General features: G+C 49.2%; 2 protein-coding genes across 2 annotated transcripts in view; both read right to left on the reverse strand.

Moving 5' to 3' along the window:
• Positions 1-14799, reverse strand: part of LOC309672460 (nucleoporin NUP35-like) — a gene marked incomplete at both ends in the record, with an annotated part of 61409 nt that extends 46610 nt beyond the window's left edge. Inside the window, 8 exons of the mRNA XM_082483989.1 lie at positions 8358-8388; positions 10348-10476; positions 10567-10636; positions 11032-11173; positions 11555-11615; positions 13247-13374; positions 14063-14233; positions 14781-14799. Coding sequence (XP_082340115.1) covers positions 8358-8388; positions 10348-10476; positions 10567-10636; positions 11032-11173; positions 11555-11615; positions 13247-13374; positions 14063-14233; positions 14781-14799 — 751 coding nt within the window. The remainder of the gene's footprint in view (positions 1-8357; positions 8389-10347; positions 10477-10566; positions 10637-11031; positions 11174-11554; positions 11616-13246; positions 13375-14062; positions 14234-14780) is intronic.
• A 7323-nt stretch (positions 14800-22122) lies between these two features.
• Positions 22123-26598, reverse strand: LOC309672461 (nucleoporin NUP35-like; the record flags this gene model as incomplete). Its single annotated transcript, XM_082483990.1, has 7 exons — positions 22123-22275; positions 22366-22435; positions 22831-22972; positions 23354-23414; positions 25046-25173; positions 25862-26032; positions 26580-26598. The coding sequence occupies 7 exons, from the start codon at positions 26596-26598 to the stop codon at positions 22123-22125; spliced, it is 744 nt and encodes a 247-aa protein (XP_082340116.1).
• Positions 26599-27677: the final 1079 nt, after the last annotated feature.

Genomic DNA, 27677 nt, shown 5'->3' on the forward strand with positions numbered 1-27677 from the left:
GCCAGTCGGCCTCTGGAATGCCATTCTGGCATTTCCAGCTGATGACTAAGCCTTAGAAGAGAAGGCAGTTAACTTTCCTGATCAGAGGCTTCAGTGCAACGATCAGAGATAGCATGGGAGTGTAGAGCAAACTCCTGAAGGGAAGCGCCACAAGCAACAGGATTCAGGCACTGTCTGCAATATTTTAGCATCTAACAAGAAAGAGCTACCAGTACACAAGAAGAAAGCTTAGTTAGGCTTAGGGTGAGCTTTAGGCAATAGGAACTGAAGAATCCCTTACCTAACACCAATCGCATATGCTTTGTGAAACCAAGCAGCTCTTGGTATCGATACTCAGAAATCTGCAAGATTTACTTTTTCAAAAAAACAGGCATCTCGCCAGTGCTGTAGTAGAGCAATTCACACATTCACCTGCATCCTGATGGAAAGCATGCCAGGATCATTAGTCACCAGCATCTGATTTTCACTGTCTAAAAGGCTTACAAATCACGAGAGCATCATCCCCACTGGTATTCCTCACCACTGACTTCCTTATCCTCTCAACTCCTTACTGCAACTGTGCTAAAGGAAAGTATACTTCCAGCTTTAGCAGCCAGGAGTTATTTGCTTTTTAACATAGAAGGATTTCAATATCCAAAACAATTTTAGTACATTTTTAGTCTGAATCAGGGCACGTCTCAGATGCAAGATCAAACAAACTTGAGCACCACTCTGCCTAGCAACATGTATTCTGAGAGCTGGTCTTTCTTTATTTTTGTTTTTTAAAATATCCAGTCCTTTAGGACAGTTGGGTTCTGTCCTTCGCAGAGTAATTGAACTTTAAAAATAAACTTTTCAGAAGGTAACACACAAAAAAGGACTGCACATTCAGTGAGGCCTTCTCCTTGCATCTAAAGAATCATGTTCACCAAAAGAGAACCTACTAATGTTTGGCTGCTTGCTTGAGGTAAGTGTTGGAGCTTATTATTAGAATGACCTTGCAGAAATTTTTTGTTACTTTCAAAATTGACCCCGTCTCCCTCCCCAAAGTTTGATGACATCTTTCCCTCCGCACAAAAGTCCTCCTAGCTCAGTAAATGCCTCTAGTGCCCACTAACAGAAAAGAGAACACAAATTTGGGCCCTTCGGGCAATCAGCAGCCCCATAGATTTACAAGAAGGTAAAAAGCTCTCACAAGTCTGCATTTGTCATGGACAAAGCATAACAGAGGCAAGATTTGCACTTTGCATTCTCTACAGCACCGAAAATCACTAACAACAGGAGACGGCTCCACAACGGCAGCTCGCAGTTAGGCTACACAGGAACAGGCACACCAAGCAACCAGACTAAGCAGCAGCAGGACCTGAAGGCTCACCAGCCAGTTTGCTGACAACGGAGTTAAAAGAACTCACGGAAGCAGTAAACTACCTCCCCTCTTCTGCTTCCAACAGGCCAGTACCTAAGCCACTTACTGGTCTTCCTGAGCTTAGAGGCATCGATCCAAGTGCAGGACTAGATAATTCATCATAAAGGCTTCGAACTGGCGGTGCACTGCTTTTCGCTTTAGGCGTCGGGACTACTGCTGGTCGGGGAGATCCTCCTGCAATCAAAAGGAATAAACGAAGAGCCTGAGAAGACTTGCAAGTTTACTCCACTGCTACTTGTTCTTGAAACTTCAGCAGGAAATTCAGCCAGGAAAGACTCTGGATTCTTTCGCTGGGGGCTTGCAAAACCATCCGGCCTCCCCAACTCTGCAGCCTCGGTCGTTCTACGGAAGAATATCACACATGTGTCAGACACTGCCTCCTCCAGTACAACCGAGAATTAAACCGACTGAAAGATCATGACATAGCTCTGAACACTTTGCGGGTGTTTACCCCGGCCGGGTTGGGGGGGAGGGGGTTAGTTTGACTTCACGGTTTTCACTTGCAAAACATTTGGAAAATTAAGCTCTTCCAAAGAGTCCTAAATCTTCAGTCCTAAATCCTGACCGTCAAGACTCCTCTCTGACCTCTTTAACGCATCCAAGAACTCTTAGGGTGTATTCTGCAAAGCGCTCTACCCCCATCAAGGTTTTCGGCTTCAGTGGCATACTTAACCACTCATTTTGGGAGGCCCACCTTAGTACCTTACTGGTTCCCACTTTTCTAGAGTTCATACCCTGAGGCTGTAATAAACCCTTTTAAAAACAGTTAGGTGAAATTCACACAATTATTTTCAATTTCATATCTATTTCCTTAGAAGGCTTTTATTTAGGGGGACCAGACAAGAATCAGACGAATTCTGACCTGCAAGTAGCGGAGAGCTCATTTCCATTACACCAACTGCACGGCTGTTTAAAGCATAGGGTTCCGGAGCCTCTGGTATAGGTAAATTGCCCATCAAGAATTCAGGAAGAAACTCAAAACTCTCCTCAGGTACTGGAGATGTTCGGGAGCCAGGACTCTTTGGCTCAGCTCCTGTATTAATGAAAAAAAAACACACAAAAAACCATGGAAGCAGCCAAGTGATCGAGACTTTTCTACAGCATAAATGGATGTTCCATTAAAAAAACGTAAAACAATGTACACTAAGTGACTAAGTTTGTTCTAATAACGTATTTTACAAGTAATAAAAGTTTATCATAATCTGGCATTTTTTTGCAATGACAAGAACTGCCACGCTGAGACTTCATTGTTAGAACACACTGCTTCGGCTACAGCTGGATTTCCGGGTTAGAGGGTAATTATGGGGTTGTTTCAAAGGTCTTTCTTTGGTAAAGGCCATCATGCCAAGGCTGGATTCTCCTGCCCTGCTGGCCGGTTCCGCACCCTAGACAGGGGAATGTACTCCAACACAGCACCGCGGGCTCATGCCAGCCACGTCGCGACTTCACCGAGGCCCTGCCACCGCAGCCGCACTCGCCACCCCCCTGAGCTGTACCTGCTTTCGGGGTGCTTCAGGGGCGGATCTTATACCCCGGAGCACCGGCCCCTTGGTTTAAACCCACAAGCCTTTTCGCTTTACCCCAGGAGAAGGGGCTCATCCTGGCGCCGTCTCCCATCACCCAACTTCAGCCCCGCGGCCTCCGGACTCCCCCAACGTGCAGCACCGCCAGAAGCGACGGACAGCCCCGGTCCGGGCCTACTCAGCAGGCCAGCGGAGGGCGGGCAGCGCCGGGGGGACGGGCCGGGCAGCCTCGTCCGGGCAGCAGCCGCCTCTGAGGCACCTCGCGCCGCCCAACGGCCCCGCACGCGCACAAGGGCCGCGCGGCACGACCCGGCCCGGCCCGGCCCGCCCCGCCCCGGCCCGGCGCGCGCGGGGCCAGGCGGCGGCCGGCAGAGCCGGAGGGGGCGCGAGGCCGGGAAGGGGGGGCGGCCCCGCGGCCCGGCTCACCTGCGGACGGCGGCTCCGCGGCGAAGGCGGCCGTGTGCGCCCGGGCGGCGGGGAAACCTGGGTTCTGCCTGAAGGCACTGCAGGGCGAGTGCTCTTCCCCGAGGAAAAGCCGCAGGGGTGCTGAGAAAAGCCCTCCGGGGCTGAGCGAGGGCTGAGCGGCTCCGGCAGAGGCAAAGGCGGAGGCGGAGGCAGGTGGGCTAGGGGCGCCCGGGGCTGCAGAAGCCTCAGTCCACAAAGGCAGGAAAAGGCATTTCCTGCGTCTGTCTGCGCGGAGGTTTCTTCGGAAGCCCACCGTGGAGCACAAAGCGCCCCGAGCCAGAAACCTGACTTGTCTCTCCCTCCGCGCTTTGGGGGTTTTACTGGGGACCAGCTCCAGCTTCCCCCTGTAACCCGGGTGCCCATCAGGGATGTCACCGAACAGAGTCCAGAGCTGAGCAAGACGCTGTGGTTGGGACGGGGCTGAGCCGTCACAGAAGGCACCTGACCTTGAAGAGGGTGCAAAAGGAAACGACGGGTCCAACGTGTTCTTCTGCAGTTGCGGACTTAGACAGAAGCCAGCCCAAAAGAGAACTTGTGGACCAAAGGGGAGCCCAGAGGGGATCCCAGACTGCCCCTGGGTAGTTCTGGTGCTAAAAGACACCCCCCCCTTTGTGACTCATGAGCATGCTCATCGGGTAACCTCCCTGACTGGATTAAACATGAGCTTGGATGCAGATGTCTCATCAGGAGTGCCCAGGGAATCATTACTGACCAATTGGCTGTGTTTGACTGTAGTAAATATCGGGTGTTTGGAAACATGAGGTGTGCTGGCTGTTGTTAAATGGCTGGACCCCCATTCTACAGAATGGAAATAAACCCAGAAATCTGAGACTTGAAGGGCTTGTTCTAATTTTCACGCAACATAGCCTCACCACATCTTGGTAGTCCTCATGAGTGGCAGAGAATTGGATGGGACAGGACTCCAGTGCGCACCAACCACTTGAGCCTTCTCTTCTCCACGCTGAACAACCCCAGCTCTCTCAGCCTGTCCTCACAGGAGAGGTGCTCCAGCCCTCTGATCACCTCGGAGGCCCTCCTCTGGGCCCGCTCCAACAGGTCCATGTCTTCCCTGTGTTGGGGGCTCCAGAGCTGGACGCAGTACTCCAGGTGGGGTCTCACCAGAGCAGAGTAGAGGGGCAGAATCACCTCCCTTGACCTGCTGGCCACGCATCTTCTGATGCAGCCCAGGACACGGTTGGCCTTCTGGGCTGTGATCACGCTTTGCCGGCTCATGCTGAGCTTCTCCTCAATCAGCACCCCCAGCTCCTTCTCCTCAGGGCTGCTCTCGATCCATTCTCCCCCCAGCCTGGATCTGTGCTTGGGATTGCCCCGACCCTGAGGTAGGACCTTGCACTTGGCCTTGTTCAACTTCAGGAGGTTGGCACGGGCCCACCTCTCCAGCCTGTCCAGGTCCCCCTCTACCCTGAGGTAGAGACAGGAGACAAACGGGGAAGTCCTGGGGGGGAGTTCAAGAAAAAGGGCGGAAGGGAAATGAAAGCTTCAGCCCCGTGTCCAGGAGGAGCCGGGGACACTCCCAACCGGCAATGCAGGCACCCCTGAGACAAGCGGTAGGGGTATGCCAGTTTTTGTCCGTGTCCCCTTGACTACCTCTGACCTGTGCCATTGGAAACAATCTCTTGGATCCCATCGAGGAAACCCTGAAGGAAGGTATCAGCTCTCAGAAACCGTGATGTTGACTCACAACCCCAACTGGGGAGTGTCCGGGTTTGAGGTAAAACAGAACCAATTTTGTTCGGTAACGTCGCTTCTTAGCTGGGCCTCTCCAACTACTGAAATTAACTGCATCTTGTGCAGAGAGTGCTCACTCTCTCAGAGTGATAAGACCAATTGTTTATAGCTGATGCCCAGGCATGGTATGCAGAGAGGCTCTTGCTTATGCTTATTGCTGTAACACCCAAGGCCAACCAACTTTGTTATTTGCCCCGCTGGAGGGTCGGAAGCGGAAAAGCATAGTGGGGTCCCACCTGCAGGGAGGAGCGGACAGGACAGGTGACCCAAACCTGACCAACAGGGTATTCCATCCCATCTGCCTCATGCTCAGTATAAAAACTGAGGGATCAAAGGGTCAGCTCTCTTCCTTCAGTGGCCGACGTCTGAGGAGGACTCTCTTCGTCTGCCTGTGATCCTGATCCTGAATGCAGATCCGGAATTCAGTTCCCGTCCGTCACTGAGTCCAGCCTGGGACTGCCCCAGTGCCAGCCAGCGTCGCGACTGTCATCTCGGGAGCTTGATACGGTTTTGTCTATATTTTTCATTATTTCTTTTTATTTCATGATTAGTATTTCATTAAATACTAATTTACACCACACCCCCACACCCCCCCACACCCCCCCTCCCACGCCCCCCACCCCCCACACCCCTACTCTCCAGTGCACTTCCTTCTTCTTCAGGCTTGGCCCTAAGTTTCCCGCATCAGAGTCTCAGGCCTCGGATTTTATAAAATAATGAATTTAATTGAGAGGTACAGCAGCACTGACAGCCCGGGCTGGGTGCCTCCAAAAGACAGGGACCACCAACAAAGAAATCCCTGGGCAATTACACACTCGTGATCTATACCCCCGCCCCTCACGCGCTCTCCACACGCTCTCCACGCGTCCTTTAGTCCCAAGGTGATTCTTGGCCTGGTGTCTTCTAACATCTGGCTGCTGCCGCCGCCTTCTGTGTCCGGGCAGGCTGGCTCTTCTCTTGTTGATCTGCAGTTTCAGCCCAGGGTTGGAGCCTCCTTATCTTCTGGCTTACACTCCTTGGGCACCTGCGTTCCTGGAAGAACATGGAGAACTGAAGAGTCCCAGGCTTGGGAAAAACACTACAGAAACATCAGTGCGATATCAACATCTTCCCCATAGGAAAAGACTAAACACAGCCCTCTACCAGCTGCAAGGAAAATCACTAAGAAAAAGAACTCTATGCCCGCCTGAAGGCTTCAACAAATCTAGCTCCTCGTGCCAAGTAAACCTAGGCAAACAGCGCAAATCACACCCAAAGTAATTTATTCTCATTAAAACTTACTTATTTACACTAAGCAACTACTATCCCCCAACAGGGATAGCTCCCGGGCAACACTGGCAAAGAGATTCCACATTTTGGCAACTCAGAGAAAAGTTCAAATCTCGGCTTGTTTTGGGAGACACCTTTTCGAGCTGGCCGGAAGCTTTCCCTTGCCGCACCAATTGGGCGAGAGAAGTTGTCAAAGCTCTGTTAAAAGAAGTAATTCCTAGATTGGGAACTCCTGAGGGGTCCTCCTCTGATAACGGGCCTCATTTCATTCACAGGGGTTCCGAATTGCTCCAGGAGCGAGGCAAGGAGCGAATCCTTTTGAAGTATTGCCTGGAAAACTGTATCCCGGTAAAAGTCTGGGTACGCCAAGCGATCAAATGCCTCTTAAAGGGGAGGGAATGTTCCACAATTATTTGTTGTCTCTTTTGCGTGTTTTGTCATCCTTACACGGGATTCTTACTCAGCGAGCTCCTCCGCCCCTGGATTCTCCGGTACAGGAGCTTCATCCTGGAGACTCAGCGGGGTGGTTGGCAACGTGAGGTGCACTGGCTCTTGTTAAATGCCCGGCACCTGATCCTGCAGAATTGAAATGAAAACAACTATCTCGACTCAGTGTGTTGATTGGCTCTCGCACACCGGGTGGAGAACCCCCCTGTAGGGACCACATTAGCATCCGAGGGACATTAGGCATGCTCCTGGACTAACCTTTTGGTGTCGTGGCATCAGAGAAGTGCAGCTGAAGAACTTTCAGACCACGCTGCAGCGTGAAGCAAAGCACGGAAATAGGTATGCCTGGGTATTCACCTGGCAATCACACTCCTGACCCAAACGGAAATGCTGATGTTGACCCACACCAACACAGACACCAAATCGAAACACACAGGGACATTTGAGTTACTGCTGAGTAGCGCTTACACCGGGTCCAGGCCTTTTCTGCTTCTCACAGCACCCCACCAGCCAGTAGGCTGGGGGTGCCCGAGAAGCTGGCAGGAGACACAACCGGGACAGCTGACCCCAGCTGACCAACAGGGTATTCCACGGACACGTTGCGTTTTTCTATTCAGCTCTTTCAACTCAACATTTCATAGCTTAGAATGCTACAGTTTCCTACCTGTTACGTGCGTGCTGCTGTAAAAGACCCACGGAGACGACATTTAAACATGAGCTAGTTTTAACGCTGGTTGCTACCACTGCGGTAAAAATCAGCAGCATCTGCTCGGCTGATCACGCTTTGAGAATCGTTAGGCAGCATCATACTTCACGGTTCGGAAAAACGATGTGCAGAACTCACACTTGTTTAAAAAACAACCTAAGAACAACTTACATTTATTCAGCTTTCTATAGAAAACAGAGTTAAAAAGTTGCTACGACATTTAGAACGCCCTGCCAGAGATAATTATGAAAGAACAATGAATCCAAACAAAATAATTAACATCACATATACTAAGAACAGTCCCAGTCCCCAGAAGCCAAATATGCACAGTGTTCTTTCTCCAAGGAGCCTGCCACCTTTCCAGACAAAAAAAAGAAAAAAGAAAAAAAGAAACAAACAGTAAGATGAAAGGCATCAGTAAATAAAGCTGCCATTTTAAACATGTACAACTTATGGGGAAGCAACGTACAGAGGGAAAAAAAGCCAGCACTGATGTGATTTCTACAATCAGGCAATCAGAGCACAAAAGGGAAAAAAGCACTTCTATTTACATTTGCTCGGTGTTTAAAAATGTGTCTACATTGCCATCATTTAAAGTGCAAGCTACGTGTCTGCTGAATTAACTGACGCTGTAACAGGTGACACGCAAGTTAAAATCCTGCCACCAGTCCTTCTACACCTGACCACAGATGCCAGTAGCATCTTTGAAACCCTGACCAACTTAGTGTGTTACTTCCTCTTGTATATTACCAACCAAACACAGATCCCATTGCTCTAGGTAAAATACTTTTACCTTTTCTAGGACCGTGTCTGCCAGAAACCACCTAGAAGGCAGGGGGAAAAAGGAAGAGAGAAAATAGAGAGAGTCAGTCAACACAGTTAATTCTCATTATACCAACCAGGTCTTTTTCTTTTCCCAAGTGCTGCTCTATTTGCACAGACTACGTTTGAAAGAGTTTCAAAACAAGTCCTTAACCTCTGGAAACAGGACAAGTCATCAATTCATTTATCATTATTATCAGGACTACCATCATTATCAGTATTATCGTTATTTCAGAGCCTGAAGAGAGTAAGGTTGTACTTGAGGCACATCTTTAAAGAAACGACAGGAGGAGAAGATCGAGGCCAAAGTCACGTGGAAGTGATTGAGCGTACAGCCTCATCCAACTCAGAGGAGACAGCACAAAGAAACACGCACTTCTGTTCCCTTAAAATACCTGATAGTGTCTCACGGAAGCTTGATATGCTGGGGCAAGAGGTCTCATCGTAGGAAACCTTGGGGTACAAACTGAAGGCATTGACGATCTAGAGCTTCTTTCCAAGTTGGCCATCACACTCTTAAGAAGAGGCATAGTAGAATGTAAGCAAGTACCACAAAGCAGTACTTCAACCTTTAGTATCTAGAATTATTATCCGGAATCGTCTCATAACATCCGTTCACATTTCTGAGCCAGCAAGGTAAATTGACAGGTAAATTGCCTGTCAGTACAGAGCACCACCAAGCATTTCTCTCACTGCAAGCATTGATAGGTTGCATTATGCCATTGCACAGCAGTGGAAGCTTGTCATCTGTTCACTGTAGGTCCTAAGCGGCAGCCAAGTTTGAAACAGTGCAGAGAAAATAAAAAATGGTAAGACTTGCAGCAGTCTTCAAGAAGTAACTTTTTTTCAGGCCCAGATGAACACACGTAGCACAACATCCTCTTTCCAAAGACTTCTAAGAATATTCTAGCCGAGCCCTAGAGGAGCCTCTCCAGTCCTTTACCCGCTGGCAGCTTTTGGCTCAGGTTCAGTTTGCCAAGGAGTTTCACTCAGTCCCCTTGGCAAATGCTAGAAAAGGAGGCAGAAGGCTCCATTTTTGTCAGCTGTGTTTGGAAGGGAATGCGTGCAGAATGGAAGGGGCAGCAAGCGACCCGATGGGAACCACAAGTTCCACAAGAACCCAGAGAACACAAGACGGGAAATGGCAACCAGCCTGGGGAGACCCGATTTGCTGCATTAGACTCAGCAGAGCACAGCCTTCAACAGCCTCGGGACGACAGACATTGAGAAGCCCATCGGGACGACAGACATTGAGAAGCCCGTCTGGCCGCAGACGGCTATCCAAAATACAGCATAGGGGTAGCGTCCCGTGGGGGTGGCAGCTGCCTCTGCTCAACACAAGGGGAACTGACCCATGGAACTACCTGCTCCTTTTCAATCAGAAGCCGAAGCACTGATGCCAAATCCATCCTATCCAATTGCCAATTGCAAGGCAGAGCTTTACAGACTAAGGCCAAACCCTCAAATGCATTGGTCTCCAGCAGTCTCTCTTGCCTCCAAACATACAGGCTAATGACTATGGCTTTGGTTAGGGATATTTCAAAGCGGACACTAGCCACAAAAAACAGGCATTTCAAAAGCAACAAAGACCAGATACCTGACAATTGAGTGTCTTAGATCGTTACTTGTAGCATTCCAGCTACCAATTCCCGTCTCGGAAACTCTTGTAGCTCAAGTGTCTCCTATGTTATGGTTTCCCTTCGTATCTGGTACAACAACAGAATCCTGTGCATTCTAACTTCCAAGCAGCACAGAGGTTTGCAATCGTGATCCTTCTCAGCAGCAAATTTGGACAAACGCTTACGAAAAACTCATGTAAGGCAGAAGAGACTCTACCTACAGAACTTAACTTGCTAGGTTTTGCAATTCAAAAAGGGAAAAAAGAAAAGAGGTCAGGGAAAATCAAGAGGAAGCCCAAAAGCAGAGCGCCTTCCATGTCATAAAAGCAGCTGGTAACTTACTTGATCTGTACACCGCTTGACACCAATCATGATACCGTCACCAAACACTTTTCCATCTTTGCTTAAGGCTTTCCGGGCTTGAAATTTAGACTGGTATTGAATATGCATCCAGTTTCCCGTGTTGGACATCTAGATGACATTAAGTGACAATTGTGACACTCAGCCTTTTAAAGAATGAGCCACAACGTTTTCAGAAATAAATCTCAAACTAAGACATACCACATGCTTTAAGATGGTTCCATACTGCCCAAACTGTTGAAGAATATAGGAAGCTGATGCCGGAGTAAATCTGAAAAACCGAAAAAAAAAAGAATCCAGAATTTACCGGGAGCACTTTATGAAATCTGGTGCTAAAACAGGAGCCTAGGAAGGGGGTTTAGAAATCCAGAAGAGACCAGTGTGTTAATGCCATTTTAGAAGCAGGGCCTGCAGGAATATTATCTTCTAGGCTTTCTTCCTTCACCACACCCCAATGGCAGAATGCTGCCTTTCTAACTGGAAAAAAATAACATGCAGCTTAAGTTAAGGTGCTTCACTAGAACAGGGGCATTGACTGGCTTCAGCCGCAGCTGTACTTCCGGCAGAACCTAGGAATGCCAGACAACAGCAACGTCCAAGGCCTCCTTGCCACACGTTGCCAGGATTTCACCCGTGATTTTTCTCATGCTTTGGAAGTCTACTTACCCAAATACAGTTACCCATGTGCCATCAAGTTGATCCGCTGCACTTAGGGATCCACCCTGAGTATAAAAAGGATCTTGTTGAGCAGGAGATGGAGTGCTCTTGCTAGGCTGCCTGGCACTCGCAGGAGTGAACGTCCCTGAAGCTGTTAAATTGAAATGGCATTGTTTAACAAATCACTTTTGCAAGACAGATCAGCTTAGGAGCCTAAACTCAAGATCAGAAACCTTATGAAGATTCAAGGCGACCCATAGATCTCAGCAGCTTCACTCAAGCACAACTACCTCTGTGCTCACTTCAACAACACACTTGAATAAGGAATAAACAAAGCTGATTGCAATTTAGTTTATCTCAAAGTGGAAAACCATTTCCCGTTCACATCCACATCTCTTTTGAAAAGCCCGTAAAGAAAGATACAAGTCCTTCGTCAACTAGCAAGGAGTTGATGCAGCTTGAACAGTAATGGTTTTTCTTTCTTAAGGAAAGCTGTAAGACAGTCGATTATCTATTTTGACATGATATCTACCTGTTCCAGGAGTTGCTGGCAGAGTTCCAACCAATGGGCTTTGTGTTAGAGAGAAGCTGGCCTGCAGTAAAATACAGAAAGAGTAACAAATCATTCTTACAGGTGCACTTCTCAGATCAGCCGAGAGCATTTCCAGGCATTTCCAAGTACATTTCATACAAGATTATTAAAAGTTAGCAACGAAAAGTGATTTGACAATGGTATTACGTTCTAGCACGCTGCCTAGCAGATTGTCTGGACAGCCAGTCGGCCTCTGGAATGCCATTCTGGCATTTCCAGCTGATGACTAAGCCTTAGAAGAGAAGGCAGTTAACTTTCCTGATCAGAGGCTTCAGTGCAACGATCAGAGATAGCATGGGAGTGTAGAGCAAACTCCTGAAGGGAAGCGCCACAAGCAACAGGATTCAGGCACTGTCTGCAATATTTTAGCATCTAACAAGAAAGAGCTACCAGTACACAAGAAGAAAGCTTAGTTAGGCTTAGGGTGAGCTTTAGGCAATAGGAACTGAAGAATCCCTTACCTAACACCAATCGCATATGCTTTGTGAAACCAAGCAGCTCTTGGTATCGATACTCAGAAATCTGCAAGATTTACTTTTTCAAAAAAACAGGCATCTCGCCAGTGCTGTAGTAGAGCAATTCACACATTCACCTGCATCCTGATGGAAAGCATGCCAGGATCATTAGTCACCAGCATCTGATTTTCACTGTCTAAAAGGCTTACAAATCACGAGAGCATCATCCCCACTGGTATTCCTCACCACTGACTTCCTTATCCTCTCAACTCCTTACTGCAACTGTGCTAAAGGAAAGTATACTTCCAGCTTTAGCAGCCAGGAGTTATTTGCTTTTTAACATAGAAGGATTTCAATATCCAAAACAATTTTAGTACATTTTTAGTCTGAATCAGGGCACGTCTCAGATGCAAGATCAAACAAACTTGAGCACCACTCTGCCTAGCAACATGTATTCTGAGAGCTGGTCTTTCTTTATTTTTGTTTTTTAAAATATCCAGTCCTTTAGGACAGTTGGGTTCTGTCCTTCGCAGAGTAATTGAACTTTAAAAATAAACTTTTCAGAAGGTAACACACAAAAAAGGACTGCACATTCAGTGAGGCCTTCTCCTTGCATCTAAAGAATCATGTTCACCAAAAGAGAACCTACTAATGTTTGGCTGCTTGCTTGAGGTAAGTGTTGGAGCTTATTATTAGAATGACCTTGCAGAAATTTTTTGTTACTTTCAAAATTGACCCCGTCTCCCTCCCCAAAGTTTGATGACATCTTTCCCTCCGCACAAAAGTCCTCCTAGCTCAGTAAATGCCTCTAGTGCCCACTAACAGAAAAGAGAACACAAATTTGGGCCCTTCGGGCAATCAGCAGCCCCATAGATTTACAAGAAGGTAAAAAGCTCTCACAAGTCTGCATTTGTCATGGACAAAGCATAACAGAGGCAAGATTTGCACTTTGCATTCTCTACAGCACCGAAAATCACTAACAACAGGAGACGGCTCCACAACGGCAGCTCGCAGTTAGGCTACACAGGAACAGGCACACCAAGCAACCAGACTAAGCAGCAGCAGGACCTGAAGGCTCACCAGCCAGTTTGCTGACAACGGAGTTAAAAGAACTCACGGAAGCAGTAAACTACCTCCCCTCTTCTGCTTCCAACAGGCCAGTACCTAAGCCACTTACTGGTCTTCCTGAGCTTAGAGGCATCGATCCAAGTGCAGGACTAGATAATTCATCATAAAGGCTTCGAACTGGCGGTGCACTGCTTTTCGCTTTAGGCGTCGGGACTACTGCTGGTCGGGGAGATCCTCCTGCAATCAAAAGGAATAAACGAAGAGCCTGAGAAGACTTGCAAGTTTACTCCACTGCTACTTGTTCTTGAAACTTCAGCAGGAAATTCAGCCAGGAAAGACTCTGGATTCTTTCGCTGGGGGCTTGCAAAACCATCCGGCCTCCCCAACTCTGCAGCCTCGGTCGTTCTACGGAAGAATATCACACATGTGTCAGACACTGCCTCCTCCAGTACAACCGAGAATTAAACCGACTGAAAGATCATGACATAGCTCTGAACACTTTGCGGGTGTTTACCCCGGCCGGGTTGGGGGGGAGGGGGTTAGTTTGACTTCACGGTTTTCACTTGCAAAACATTTGGAAAATTAAGCTCTTCCAAAGAGTCCTAAATCTTCAGTCCTAAATCCTGACCGTCAAGACTCCTCTCTGACCTCTTTAACGCATCCAAGAACTCTTAGGGTGTATTCTGCAAAGCGCTCTACCCCCATCAAGGTTTTCGGCTTCAGTGGCATACTTAACCACTCATTTTGGGAGGCCCACCTTAGTACCTTACTGGTTCCCACTTTTCTAGAGTTCATACCCTGAGGCTGTAATAAACCCTTTTAAAAACAGTTAGGTGAAATTCACACAATTATTTTCAATTTCATATCTATTTCCTTAGAAGGCTTTTATTTAGGGGGACCAGACAAGAATCAGACGAATTCTGACCTGCAAGTAGCGGAGAGCTCATTTCCATTACACCAACTGCACGGCTGTTTAAAGCATAGGGTTCCGGAGCCTCTGGTATAGGTAAATTGCCCATCAAGAATTCAGGAAGAAACTCAAAACTCTCCTCAGGTACTGGAGATGTTCGGGAGCCAGGACTCTTTGGCTCAGCTCCTGTATTAATGAAAAAAAAACACACAAAAAACCATGGAAGCAGCCAAGTGATCGAGACTTTTCTACAGCATAAATGGATGTTCCATTAAAAAAACGTAAAACAATGTACACTAAGTGACTAAGTTTGTTCTAATAACGTATTTTACAAGTAATAAAAGTTTATCATAATCTGGCATTTTTTTGCAATGACAAGAACTGCCACGCTGAGACTTCATTGTTAGAACACACTGCTTCGGCTACAGCTGGATTTCCGGGTTAGAGGGTAATTATGGGGTTGTTTCAAAGGTCTTTCTTTGGTAAAGGCCATCATGCCAAGGCTGGATTCTCCTGCCCTGCTGGCCGGTTCCGCACCCTAGACAGGGGAATGTACTCCAACACAGCACCGCGGGCTCACGCCAGCCACGTCGCGACTTCACCGAGGCCCTGCCACCGCAGCCGCACTCGCCACCCCCCTGAGCTGTACCTGCTTTCGGGGTGCTTCAGGGGCGGATCTTATACCCCGGAGCACCGGCCCCTTGGTTTAAACCCACAAGCCTTTTCGCTTTACCCCAGGAGAAGGGGCTCATCCTGGCGCCGTCTCCCATCACCCAACTTCAGCCCCGCGGCCTCCGGACTCCCCCAACGTGCAGCACCGCCAGAAGCGACGGACAGCCCCGGTCCGGGCCTACTCAGCAGGCCAGCGGAGGGCGGGCAGCGCCGGGGGGACGGGCCGGGCAGCCTCGTCCGGGCAGCAGCCGCCTCTGAGGCACCTCGCGCCGCCCAACGGCCCCGCACGCGCACAAGGGCCGCGCGGCACGACCCGGCCCGGCCCGCCCCGCCCCGCCCCGGCCCGGCCCGGCGCGCGCGGGGCCAGGCGGCGGCCGGCAGAGCCGGAGGGGGCGCGAGGCCGGGAAGGGGGGGCGGCCCCGCGGCCCGGCTCACCTGCGGACGGCGGCTCCGCGGCGAAGGCGGCCGTGTGCGCCCGGGCGGCGGGGAAACCTGGGTTCTGCCTGAAGGCACTGCAGGGCGAGTGCTCTTCCCCGAGGAAAAGCCGCAGGGGTGCTGAGAAAAGCCCTCCGGGGCTGAGCGAGGGCTGAGCGGCTCCGGCAGAGGCAAAGGCGGAGGCGGAGGCAGGTGGGCTAGGGGCGCCCGGGGCTGCAGAAGCCTCAGTCCACAAAGGCAGGAAAAGGCATTTCCTGCGTCTGCCTGCGCGGAGGTTTCTTCGGAAGCCCACCGTGGAGCACAAAGCGCCCCGAGCCAGAAACCTGACTTGTCTCTCCCTCCGCGCTTTGGGGGTTTTACTGGGGACCAGCTCCAGCTTCCCCCTGTAACCCGGGTGCCCATCAGGGATGTCACCGAACAGAGTCCAGAGCTGAGCAAGACGCTGTGGTTGGGACGGGGCTGAGCCGTCACAGAAGGCACCTGACCTTGAAGAGGGTGCAAAAGGAAACGACGGGTCCAACGTGTTCTTCTGCAGTTGCGGACTTAGACAGAAGCCAGCCCAAAAGAGAACTTGTGGACCAAAGGGGAGCCCAGAGGGGATCCCAGACTGCCCCTGGGTAGTTCTGGTGCTAAAAGACACCCCCCCTTTGTGACTCATGAGCATGCTCATCGGGTAACCTCCCTGACTGGATTAAACATGAGCTTGGATGCAGATGTCTCATCAGGAGTGCCCAGGGAATCATTACTGACCAATTGGCTGTGTTTGACTGTAGTAAATATCGGGTGTTTGGAAACATGAGGTGTGCTGGCTGTTGTTAAATGGCTGGACCCCCATTCTACAGAATGGAAATAAACCCAGAAATCTGAGACTTGAAGGGCTTGTTCTAATTTTCACGCAACATAGCCTCACCACATCTTGGTAGTCCTCATGAGTGGCAGAGAATTGGATGGGACAGGACTCCAGTGCGCACCAACCACTTGAGCCTTCTCTTCTCCACGCTGAACAACCCCAGCTCTCTCAGCCTGTCCTCACAGGAGAGGTGCTCCAGCCCTCTGATCACCTCGGAGGCCCTCCTCTGGGCCCGCTCCAACAGGTCCATGTCTTCCCTGTGTTGGGGGCTCCAGAGCTGGACGCAGTACTCCAGGTGGGGTCTCACCAGAGCAGAGTAGAGGGGCAGAATCACCTCCCTTGACCTGCTGGCCACGCATCTTCTGATGCAGCCCAGGACACGGTTGGCCTTCTGGGCTGTGATCACGCTTTGCCGGCTCATGCTGAGCTTCTCCTCAATCAGCACCCCCAGCTCCTTCTCCTCAGGGCTGCTCTCGATCCATTCTCCCCCCAGCCTGGATCTGTGCTTGGGATTGCCCCGACCCTGAGGTAGGACCTTGCACTTGGCCTTGTTCAACTTCAGGAGGTTGGCACGGGCCCACCTCTCCAGCCTGTCCAGGTCCCCCTCTACCCTGAGGTAGAGACAGGAGACAAACGGGGAAGTCCTGGGGGGGAGTTCAAGAAAAAGGGCGGAAGGGAAATGAAAGCTTCAGCCCCGTGTCCAGGAGGAGCCGGGGACACTCCCAACCGGCAATGCAGGCACCCCTGAGACAAGCGGTAGGGGTATGCCAGTTTTTGTCCGTGTCCCCTTGACTACCTCTGACCTGTGCCATTGGAAACAATCTCTTGGATCCCATCGAGGAAACCCTGAAGGAAGGTATCAGCTCTCAGAAACCGTGATGTTGACTCACAACCCCAACTGGGGAGTGTCCGGGTTTGAGGTAAAACAGAACCAATTTTGTTCGGTAACGTCGCTTCTTAGCTGGGCCTCTCCAACTACTGAAATTAACTGCATCTTGTGCAGAGAGTGCTCACTCTCTCAGAGTGATAAGACCAATTGTTTATAGCTGATGCCCAGGCATGGTATGCAGAGAGGCTCTTGCTTATGCTTATTGCTGTAACACCCAAGGCCAACCAACTTTGTTATTTGCCCCGCTGGAGGGTCGGAAGCGGAAAAGCATAGTGGGGTCCCACCTGCAGGGAGGAGCGGACAGGACAGGTGACCCAAACCTGACCAACAGGGTATTCCATCCCATCTGCCTCATGCTCAGTATAAAAACTGAGGGATCAAAGGGTCAGCTCTCTTCCTCCAATGGCCGACGTCTGAGGAGGACTCTCTTCGTCTGCCTGTGATCCTGATCCTGAATGCAGATCCGGAATTCAGTTCCCGTCCGTCACTGAGTCCAGCCTGGGACTGCCCCAGTGCCAGCCAGCGTCGCGACTGTCATCTCGGGAGCTTGATACGGTTTTGTCTATATTTTTCATTATTTCTTTTTATTTCATGATTAGTATTTCATTAAATACTAATTTACACCACACCCCCACACCCCCCCACACCCCCCCTCCCACGCCCCCCACCCCCCACACCCCTACTCTCCAGTGCACTTCCTTCTTCTTCAGGCTTGGCCCTAAGTTTCCCGCATCAGAGTCTCAGGCCTCGGATTTTATAAAATAATGAATTTAATTGAGAGGTACAGCAGCACTGACAGCCCGGGCTGGGTGCCTCCAAAAGACAGGGACCGCCAACAAAGAAATCCCTGGGCAATTACACACTCGTGATCTATACCCCCGCCCCTCACGCGCTCTCCACACGCTCTCCACGCGTCCTTTAGTCCCAAGGTGATTCTTGGCCTGGTGTCTTCTAACATCTGGCTGCTGCCGCCGCCTTCTGTGTCCGGGCAGGCTGGCTCTTCTCTTGTTGATCTGCAGTTTCAGCCCAGGGTTGGAGCCTCCTTATCTTCTGGCTTACACTCCTTGGGCACCTGCGTTCCTGGAAGAACATGGAGAACTGAAGAGTCCCAGGCTTGGGAAAAACACTACAGAAACATCAGTGCGATATCAACATCTTCCCCATAGGAAAAGACTAAACACAGCCCTCTACCAGCTGCAAGGAAAATCACTAAGAAAAAGAACTCTATGCCCGCCTGAAGGCTTCAACAAATCTAGCTCCTCGTGCCAAGTAAACCTAGGCAAACAGCGCAAATCACACCCAAAGTAATTTATTCTCATTAAAACTTACTTATTTACACTAAGCAACTACTATCCCCCAACAGGGATAGCTCCCGGGCAACACTGGCAAAGAGATTCCACATTTTGGCAACTCAGAGAAAAGTTCAAATCTCGGCTTGTTTTGGGAGACACCTTTTCGAGCTGGCCGGAAGCTTTCCCTTGCCGCACCAATTGGGCGAGAGAAGTTGTCAAAGCTCTGTTAAAAGAAGTAATTCCTAGATTGGGAACTCCTGAGGGGTCCTCCTCTGATAACGGGCCTCATTTCATTCACAGGGGTTCCGAATTGCTCCAGGAGCGAGGCAAGGAGCGAATCCTTTTGAAGTATTGCCTGGAAAACTGTATCCCGGTAAAAGTCTGGGTACGCCAAGCGATCAAATGCCTCTTAAAGGGGAGGGAATGTTCCACAATTATTTGTTGTCTCTTTTGCGTGTTTTGTCATCCTTACACGGGATTCTTACTCAGCGAGCTCCTCCGCCCCTGGATTCTCCGGTACAGGAGCTTCATCCTGGAGACTCAGCGGGGTGGTTGGCAACGTGAGGTGCGCTGGCTCTTGTTAAATGCCCGGCACCTGATCCTGCAGAATTGAAATGAAAACAACTATCTCGACTCAGTGTGTTGATTGGCTCTCGCACACCGGGTGGAGAACCCCCCTGTAGGGACCACATTAGCATCCGAGGGACATTAGGCATGCTCCTGGACTAACCTTTTGGTGTCGTGGCATCAGAGAAGTGCAGCTGAAGAACTTTCAGACCACGCTGCAGCGTGAAGCAAAGCACGGAAATAGGTATGCCTGGGTATTCACCTGGCAATCACACTCCTGACCCAAACGGAAATGCTGATGTTGACCCACACCAACACAGACACCAAATCGAAACACACAGGGACATTTGAGTTACTGCTGAGTAGCGCTTACACCGGGTCCAGGCCTTTTCTGCTTCTCACAGCACCCCACCAGCCAGTAGGCTGGGGGTGCCCGAGAAGCTGGCAGGAGACACAGCCGGGACAGCTGACCCCAGCTGACCAACAGGGTATTCCACGGACACGTTGCGTTTTTCTATTCAGCTCTTTCAACTCAACATTTCATAGCTTAGAATGCTACAGTTTCCTACCTGTTACGTGCGTGCTGCTGTAAAAGACCCACGGAGACGACATTTAAACATGAGCTAGTTTTAACGCTGGTTGCTACCACTGCGGTAAAAATCAGCAGCATCTGCTCGGCTGATCACGCTTTGAGAATCGTTAGGCAGCATCATACTTCACGGTTCGGAAAAACGATGTGCAGAACTCACGCTTGTTTAAAAAACAACCTAAGAACAACTTACATTTATTCAGCTTTCTATAGAAAACAGAGTTAAAAAGTTGCTACGACATTTAGAACGCCCTGCCAGAGATAATTATGAAAGAACAATGAATCCAAACAAAATAATTAACATCACATATACTAAGAACAGTCCCAGTCCCCAGAAGCCAAATATGCACAGTGTTCTTTCTCCAAGGAGCCTGCCACCTTTCCAGACAAAAAAAAGAAAAAAGAAAAAAAGAAACAAACAGTAAGATGAAAGGCATCAGTAAATAAAGCTGCCATTTTAAACATGTACAACTTATGGGGAAGCAACGTACAGAGGGAAAAAAAGCCAGCACTGATGTGATTTCTACAATCAGGCAATCAGAGCACAAAAGGGAAAAAAGCACTTCTATTTACATTTGCTCGGTGTTTAAAAATGTGTCTACATTGCCATCATTTAAAGTGCAAGCTACGTGTCTGCTGAATTAACTGACGCTGTAACAGGTGACACGCAAGTTAAAATCCTGCCACCAGTCCTTCTACACCTGACCACAGATGCCAGTAGCATCTTTGAAACCCTGACCAACTTAGTGTGTTACTTCCTCTTGTATATTACCAACCAAACACAGATCCCATTGCTCTAGGTAAAATACTTTTACCTTTTCTAGGACCGTGTCTGCCAGAAACCACCTAGAAGGCAGGGGGAAAAAGGAAGAGAGAAAATAGAGAGAGTCAGTCAACACAGTTAATTCTCATTATACCAACCAGGTCTTTTTCTTTTCCCAAGTGCTGCTCTATTTGCACAGACTACGTTTGAAAGAGTTTCAAAACAAGTCCTTAACCTCTGGAAACAGGACAAGTCATCAATTCATTTATCATTATTATCAGGACTACCATCATTATCAGTATTATCGTTATTTCAGAGCCTGAAGAGAGTAAGGTTGTACTTGAGGCACATCTTTAAAGAAATGACAGGAGGAGAAGATCGAGGCCAAAGTCACGTGGAAGTGATTGAGCGTACAGCCTCATCCAACTCAGAGGAGACAGCACAAAGAAACACGCACTTCTGTTCCCTTAAAATACCTGATAGTGTCTCACGGAAGCTTGATATGCTGGGGCAAGAGGTCTCATCGTAGGAAACCTTGGGGTACAAACTGAAGGCATTGACGATCTAGAGCTTCTTTCCAAGTTGGCCATCACACTCTTAAGAAGAGGCATAGTAGAATGTAAGCAAGTACCACAAAGCAGTACTTCAACCTTTAGTATCTAGAATTATTATCCGGAATCGTCTCATAACATCCGTTCACATTTCTGAGCCAGCAAGGTAAATTGACAGGTAAATTGCCTGTCAGTACAGAGCACCACCAAGCATTTCTCTCACTGCAAGCATTGATAGGTTGCATTATGCCATTGCACAGCAGTGGAAGCTTGTCATCTGTTCACTGTAGGTCCTAAGCGGCAGCCAAGTTTGAAACAGTGCAGAGAAAATAAAAAATGGTAAGACTTGCAGCAGTCTTCAAGAAGTAACTTTTTTTCAGGCCCAGATGAACACACGTAGCACAACATCCTCTTTCCAAAGACTTCTAAGAATATTCTAGCCGAGCCCTAGAGGAGCCTCTCCAGTCCTTTACCCGCTGGCAGCTTTTGGCTCAGGTTCAGTTTGCCAAGGAGTTTCACTCAGTCCCCTTGGCAAATGCTAGAAAAGGAGGCAGAAGGCTCCATTTTTGTCAGCTGTGTTTGGAAGGGAATGCGTGCAGAATGGAAGGGGCAGCAAGCGACCCGATGGGAACCACAAGTTCCACAAGAACCCAGAGAACACAAGACGGGAAATGGCAACCAGCCTGGGGAGACCCGATTTGCTGCATTAGACTCAGCAGAGCACAGCCTTCAACAGCCTCGGGACGACAGACATTGAGAAGCCCATCGGGACGACAGACATTGAGAAGCCCGTCTGGCCGCAGACGGCTATCCAAAATACAGCATAGGGGTAGCGTCCCGTGGGGGTGGCAGCTGCCTCTGCTCAACACAAGGGGAACTGACCCATGGAACTACCTGCTCCTTTTCAATCAGAAGCCGAAGCACTGATGCCAAATCCATCCTATCCAATTGCCAATTGCAAGGCAGAGCTTTACAGACTAAGGCCAAACCCTCAAATGCATTGGTCTCCAGCAGTCTCTCTTGCCTCCAAACATACAGGCTAATGACTATGGCTTTGGTTAGGGATATTTCAAAGCGGACACTAGCCACAAAAAACAGGCATTTCAAAAGCAACAAAGACCAGATACCTGACAATTGAGTGTCTTAGATCGTTACTTGTAGCGTTCCAGCTACCAATTCCCGTCTCGGAAACTCTTGTAGCTCAAGTGTCTCCTATGTTATGGTTTCCCTTCGTATCTGGTACAACAACAGAATCCTGTGCATTCTAACTTCCAAGCAGCACAGAGGTTTGCAATCGTGATCCTTCTCAGCAGCAAATTTGGACAAACGCTTACGAAAAACTCATGTAAGGCAGAAGAGACTCTACCTACAGAACTTAACTTGCTAGGTTTTGCAATTCAAAAAGGGAAAAAAGAAAAGAGGTCAGGGAAAATCAAGAGGAAGCCCAAAAGCAGAGCGCCTTCCATGTCATAAAAGCAGCTGGTAACTTACTTGATCTGTACACCGCTTGACACCAATCATGATACCGTCACCAAACACTTTTCCATCTTTGCTTAAGGCTTTCCGGGCTTGAAATTTAGACTGGTATTGAATATGCATCCAGTTTCCCGTGTTGGACATCTAGATGACATTAAGTGACAATTGTGACACTCAGCCTTTTAAAGAATGAGCCACAACGTTTTCAGAAATAAATCTCAAACTAAGACATACCACATGCTTTAAGATGGTTCCATACTGCCCAAACTGTTGAAGAATATAGGAAGCTGATGCCGGAGTAAATCTGAAAAACCGAAAAAAAAAAGAATCCAGAATTTACCGGGAGCACTTTATGAAATCTGGTGCTAAAACAGGAGCCTAGGAAGGGGGTTTAGAAATCCAGAAGAGACCAGTGTGTTAATGCCATTTTAGAAGCAGGGCCTGCAGGAATATTATCTTCTAGGCTTTCTTCCTTCACCACACCCCAATGGCAGAATGCTGCCTTTCTAACTGGAAAAAAATAACATGCAGCTTAAGTTAAGGTGCTTCACTAGAACAGGGGCATTGACTGGCTTCAGCCGCAGCTGTACTTCCGGCAGAACCTAGGAATGCCAGACAACAGCAACGTCCAAGGCCTCCTTGCCACACGTTGCCAGGATTTCACCCGTGATTTTTCTCATGCTTTGGAAGTCTACTTACCCAAATACAGTTACCCATGTGCCATCAAGTTGATCCGCTGCACTTAGGGATCCACCCTGAGTATAAAAAGGATCTTGTTGAGCAGGAGATGGAGTGCTCTTGCTAGGCTGCCTGGCACTCGCAGGAGTGAACGTCCCTGAAGCTGTTAAATTGAAATGGCATTGTTTAACAAATCACTTTTGCAAGACAGATCAGCTTAGGAGCCTAAACTCAAGATCAGAAACCTTATGAAGATTCAAGGCGACCCATAGATCTCAGCAGCTTCACTCAAGCACAACTACCTCTGTGCTCACTTCAACAACACACTTGAATAAGGAATAAACAAAGCTGATTGCAATTTAGTTTATCTCAAAGTGGAAAACCATTTCCCGTTCACATCCACATCTCTTTTGAAAAGCCCGTAAAGAAAGATACAAGTCCTTCGTCAACTAGCAAGGAGTTGATGCAGCTTGAACAGTAATGGTTTTTCTTTCTTAAGGAAAGCTGTAAGACAGTCGATTATCTATTTTGACATGATATCTACCTGTTCCAGGAGTTGCTGGCAGAGTTCCAACCAATGGGCTTTGTGTTAGAGAGAAGCTGGCCTGCAGTAAAATACAGAAAGAGTAACAAATCATTCTTACAGGTGCACTTCTCAGATCAGCCGAGAGCATTTCCAGGCATTTCCAAGTACATTTCATACAAGATTATTAAAAGTTAGCAACGAAAAGTGATTTGACAATGGTATTACGTTCTAGCACGCTGCCTAGCAGATTGTCTGGACAGCCAGTCGGCCTCTGGAATGCCATTCTGGCATTTCCAGCTGATGACTAAGCCTTAGAAGAGAAGGCAGTTAACTTTCCTGATCAGAGGCTTCAGTGCAACGATCAGAGATAGCATGGGAGTGTAGAGCAAACTCCTGAAGGGAAGCGCCACAAGCAACAGGATTCAGGCACTGTCTGCAATATTTTAGCATCTAACAAGAAAGAGCTACCAGTACACAAGAAGAAAGCTTAGTTAGGCTTAGGGTGAGCTTTAGGCAATAGGAACTGAAGAATCCCTTACCTAACACCAATCGCATATGCTTTGTGAAACCAAGCAGCTCTTGGTATCGATACTCAGAAATCTGCAAGATTTACTTTTTCAAAAAAACAGGCATCTCGCCAGTGCTGTAGTAGAGCAATTCACACATTCACCTGCATCCTGATGGAAAGCATGCCAGGATCATTAGTCACCAGCATCTGATTTTCACTGTCTAAAAGGCTTACAAATCACGAGAGCATCATCCCCACTGGTATTCCTCACCACTGACTTCCTTATCCTCTCAACTCCTTACTGCAACTGTGCTAAAGGAAAGTATACTTCCAGCTTTAGCAGCCAGGAGTTATTTGCTTTTTAACATAGAAGGATTTCAATATCCAAAACAATTTTAGTACATTTTTAGTCTGAATCAGGGCACGTCTCAGATGCAAGATCAAACAAACTTGAGCACCACTCTGCCTAGCAACATGTATTCTGAGAGCTGGTCTTTCTTTATTTTTGTTTTTTAAAATATCCAGTCCTTTAGGACAGTTGGGTTCTGTGCTTCGCAGAGTAATTGAACTTTAAAAATAAACTTTTCAGAAGGTAACACACAAAAAAGGACTGCACATTCAGTGAGGCCTTCTCCTTGCATCTAAAGAATCATGTTCACCAAAAGAGAACCTACTAATGTTTGGCTGCTTGCTTGAGGTAAGTGTTGGAGCTTATTATTAGAATGACCTTGCAGAAATTTTTTGTTACTTTCAAAATTGACCCCGTCTCCCTCCCCAAAGTTTGATGACATCTTTCCCTCCGCACAAAAGTCCTCCTAGCTCAGTAAATGCCTCTAGTGCCCACTAACAGAAAAGAGAACACAAATTTGGGCCCTTCGGGCAATCAGCAGCCCCATAGATTTACAAGAAGGTAAAAAGCTCTCACAAGTCTGCATTTGTCATGGACAAAGCATAACAGAGGCAAGATTTGCACTTTGCATTCTCTACAGCACCGAAAATCACTAACAACAGGAGACGGCTCCACAACGGCAGCTCGCAGTTAGGCTACACAGGAACAGGCACACCAAGCAACCAGACTAAGCAGCAGCAGGACCTGAAGGCTCACCAGCCAGTTTGCTGACAACGGAGTTAAAAGAACTCACGGAAGCAGTAAACTACCTCCCCTCTTCTGCTTCCAACAGGCCAGTACCTAAGCCACTTACTGGTCTTCCTGAGCTTAGAGGCATCGATCCAAGTGCAGGACTAGATAATTCATCATAAAGGCTTCGAACTGGCGGTGCACTGCTTTTCGCTTTAGGCGTCGGGACTACTGCTGGTCGGGGAGATCCTCCTGCAATCAAAAGGAATAAACGAAGAGCCTGAGAAGACTTGCAAGTTTACTCCACTGCTACTTGTTCTTGAAACTTCAGCAGGAAATTCAGCCAGGAAAGACTCTGGATTCTTTCGCTGGAGGCTTGCAAAACCATCCGGCCTCCCCAACTCTGCAGCCTCGGTCGTTCTACGGAAGAATATCACACATGTGTCAGACACTGCCTCCTCCAGTACAACCGAGAATTAAACCGACTGAAAGATCATGACATAGCTCTGAACACTTTGCGGGTGTTTACCCCGGCCGGGTTGGGGGGGAGGGGGTTAGTTTGACTCCACGGTTTTCACTTGCAAAACATTTGGAAAATTAAGCTCTTCCAAAGAGTCCTAAATCTTCAGTCCTAAATCCTGACCGTCAAGACTCCTCTCTGACCTCTTTAACGCATCCAAGAACTCTTAGGGTGTATTCTGCAAAGCGCTCTACCCCCATCAAGGTTTTCGGCTTCAGTGGCATACTTAACCACTCATTTTGGGAGGCCCACCTTAGTACCTTACTGGTTCCCACTTTTCTAGAGTTCATACCCTGAGGCTGTAATAAACCCTTTTAAAAACAGTTAGGTGAAATTCACACAATTATTTTCAATTTCATATCTATTTCCTTAGAAGGCTTTTATTTAGGGCGACCAGACAAGAATCAGACGAATTCTGACCTGCAAGTAGCGGAGAGCTCATTTCCATTACACCAACTGCACGGCTGTTTAAAGCATAGGGTTCCGGAGCCTCTGGTATAGGTAAATTGCCCATCAAGAATTCAGGAAGAAACTCAAAACTCTCCTCAGGTACTGGAGATGTTCGGGAGCCAGGACTCTTTGGCTCAGCTCCTGTATTAATGAAAAAAAAACACACAAAAAACCATGGAAGCAGCCAAGTGATCGAGACTTTTCTACAGCATAAATGGATGTTCCATTAAAAAAACGTAAAACAATGTACACTAAGTGACTAAGTTTGTTCTAATAACGTATTTTACAAGTAATAAAAGTTTATCATAATCTGGCATTTTTTTGCAATGACAAGAACTGCCACGCTGAGACTTCATTGTTAGAACACACTGCTTCGGCTACAGCTGGATTTCCGGGTTAGAGGGTAATTATGGGGTTGTTTCAAAGGTCTTTCTTTGGTAAAGGCCATCATGCCAAGGCTGGATTCTCCTGCCCTGCTGGCCGGTTCCGCACCCTAGACAGGGGAATGTACTCCAACACAGCACCGCGGGCTCACGCCAGCCACGTCGCGACTTCACCGAGGCCCTGCCACCGCAGCCGCACTCGCCACCCCCCTGAGCTGTACCTGCTTTCGGGGTGCTTCAGGGGCGGATCTTATACCCCGGAGCACCGGCCCCTTGGTTTAAACCCACAAGCCTTTTCGCTTTACCCCAGGAGAAGGGGCTCATCCTGGCGCCGTCTCCCATCACCCAACTTCAGCCCCGCGGCCTCCGGACTCCCCCAACGTGCAGCACCGCCAGAAGCGACGGACAGCCCCGGTCCGGGCCTACTCAGCAGGCCAGCGGAGGGCGGGCAGCGCCGGGGGGACGAGCCGGGCAGCCTCGTCCGGGCAGCAGCCGCCTCTGAGGCACCTCGCGCCGCCCAACGGCCCCGCACGCGACCAAGGGCCGCGCGGCACGACCCGGCCCGGCCCGCCCCGCCCCGCCCCGGCCCGGCCCGGCGCGCGCGGGGCCAGGCGGCGGCCGGCAGAGCCGGAGGGGGCGCGAGGCCGGGAAGGGGGGGCGGCCCCGCGGCCCGGCTCACCTGCGGACGGCGGCTCCGCGGCGAAGGCGGCCGTATGCGCCCGGGCGGCGGGGAAACCTGGGTTCTGCCTGAAGGCACTGCAGGGCGAATGCTCTTCCCCGAGGAAAAGCCGCAGGGGTGCTGAGAAAAGCCCTCCGGGGCTGAGCGAGGGCTGAGCGGCTCCGGCAGAGGCAAAGGCGGAGGCGGAGGCAGGTGGGCTAGGGGCGCCCGGGGCTGCAGAAGCCTCAGTCCACAAAGGCAGGAAAAGGCATTTCCTGCGTCTGCCTGCGCGGAGGTTTCTTCGGAAGCCCACCGTGGAGCACAAAGCGCCCCGAGCCAGAAACCTGACTTGTCTCTCCCTCCGCGCTTTGGGGGTTTTACTGGGGACCAGCTCCAGCTTCCCCCTGTAACCCGGGTGCCCATCAGGGATGTCACCGAACAGAGTCCAGAGCTGAGCAAGACGCTGTGGTTGGGACGGGGCTGAGCCGTCCCAACTGGGGAGTGTCCGGGTTTGAGGTAAAACAGAACCAATTTTGTTCGGTAACGTCGCTTCTTAGCTGGGCCTCTCCAACTACTGAAATTAACTGCATCTTGTGCAGAGAGTGCTCACTCTCTCAGAGTGATAAGACCAATTGTTTATAGCTGATGCCCAGGCATGGTATGCAGAGAGGCTCTTGCTTATGCTTATTGCTATAACACCCAAGGCCAACCAACTTTGTTATTTGCCCCGCTGGAGGGTCGGAAG

Source organism: Vanellus vanellus (genome assembly GCF_965231255.1).
Source record: "Vanellus vanellus genome assembly, chromosome: 5".
Classification (NCBI taxonomy): domain Eukaryota; kingdom Metazoa; phylum Chordata; class Aves; order Charadriiformes; family Charadriidae; genus Vanellus; species Vanellus vanellus.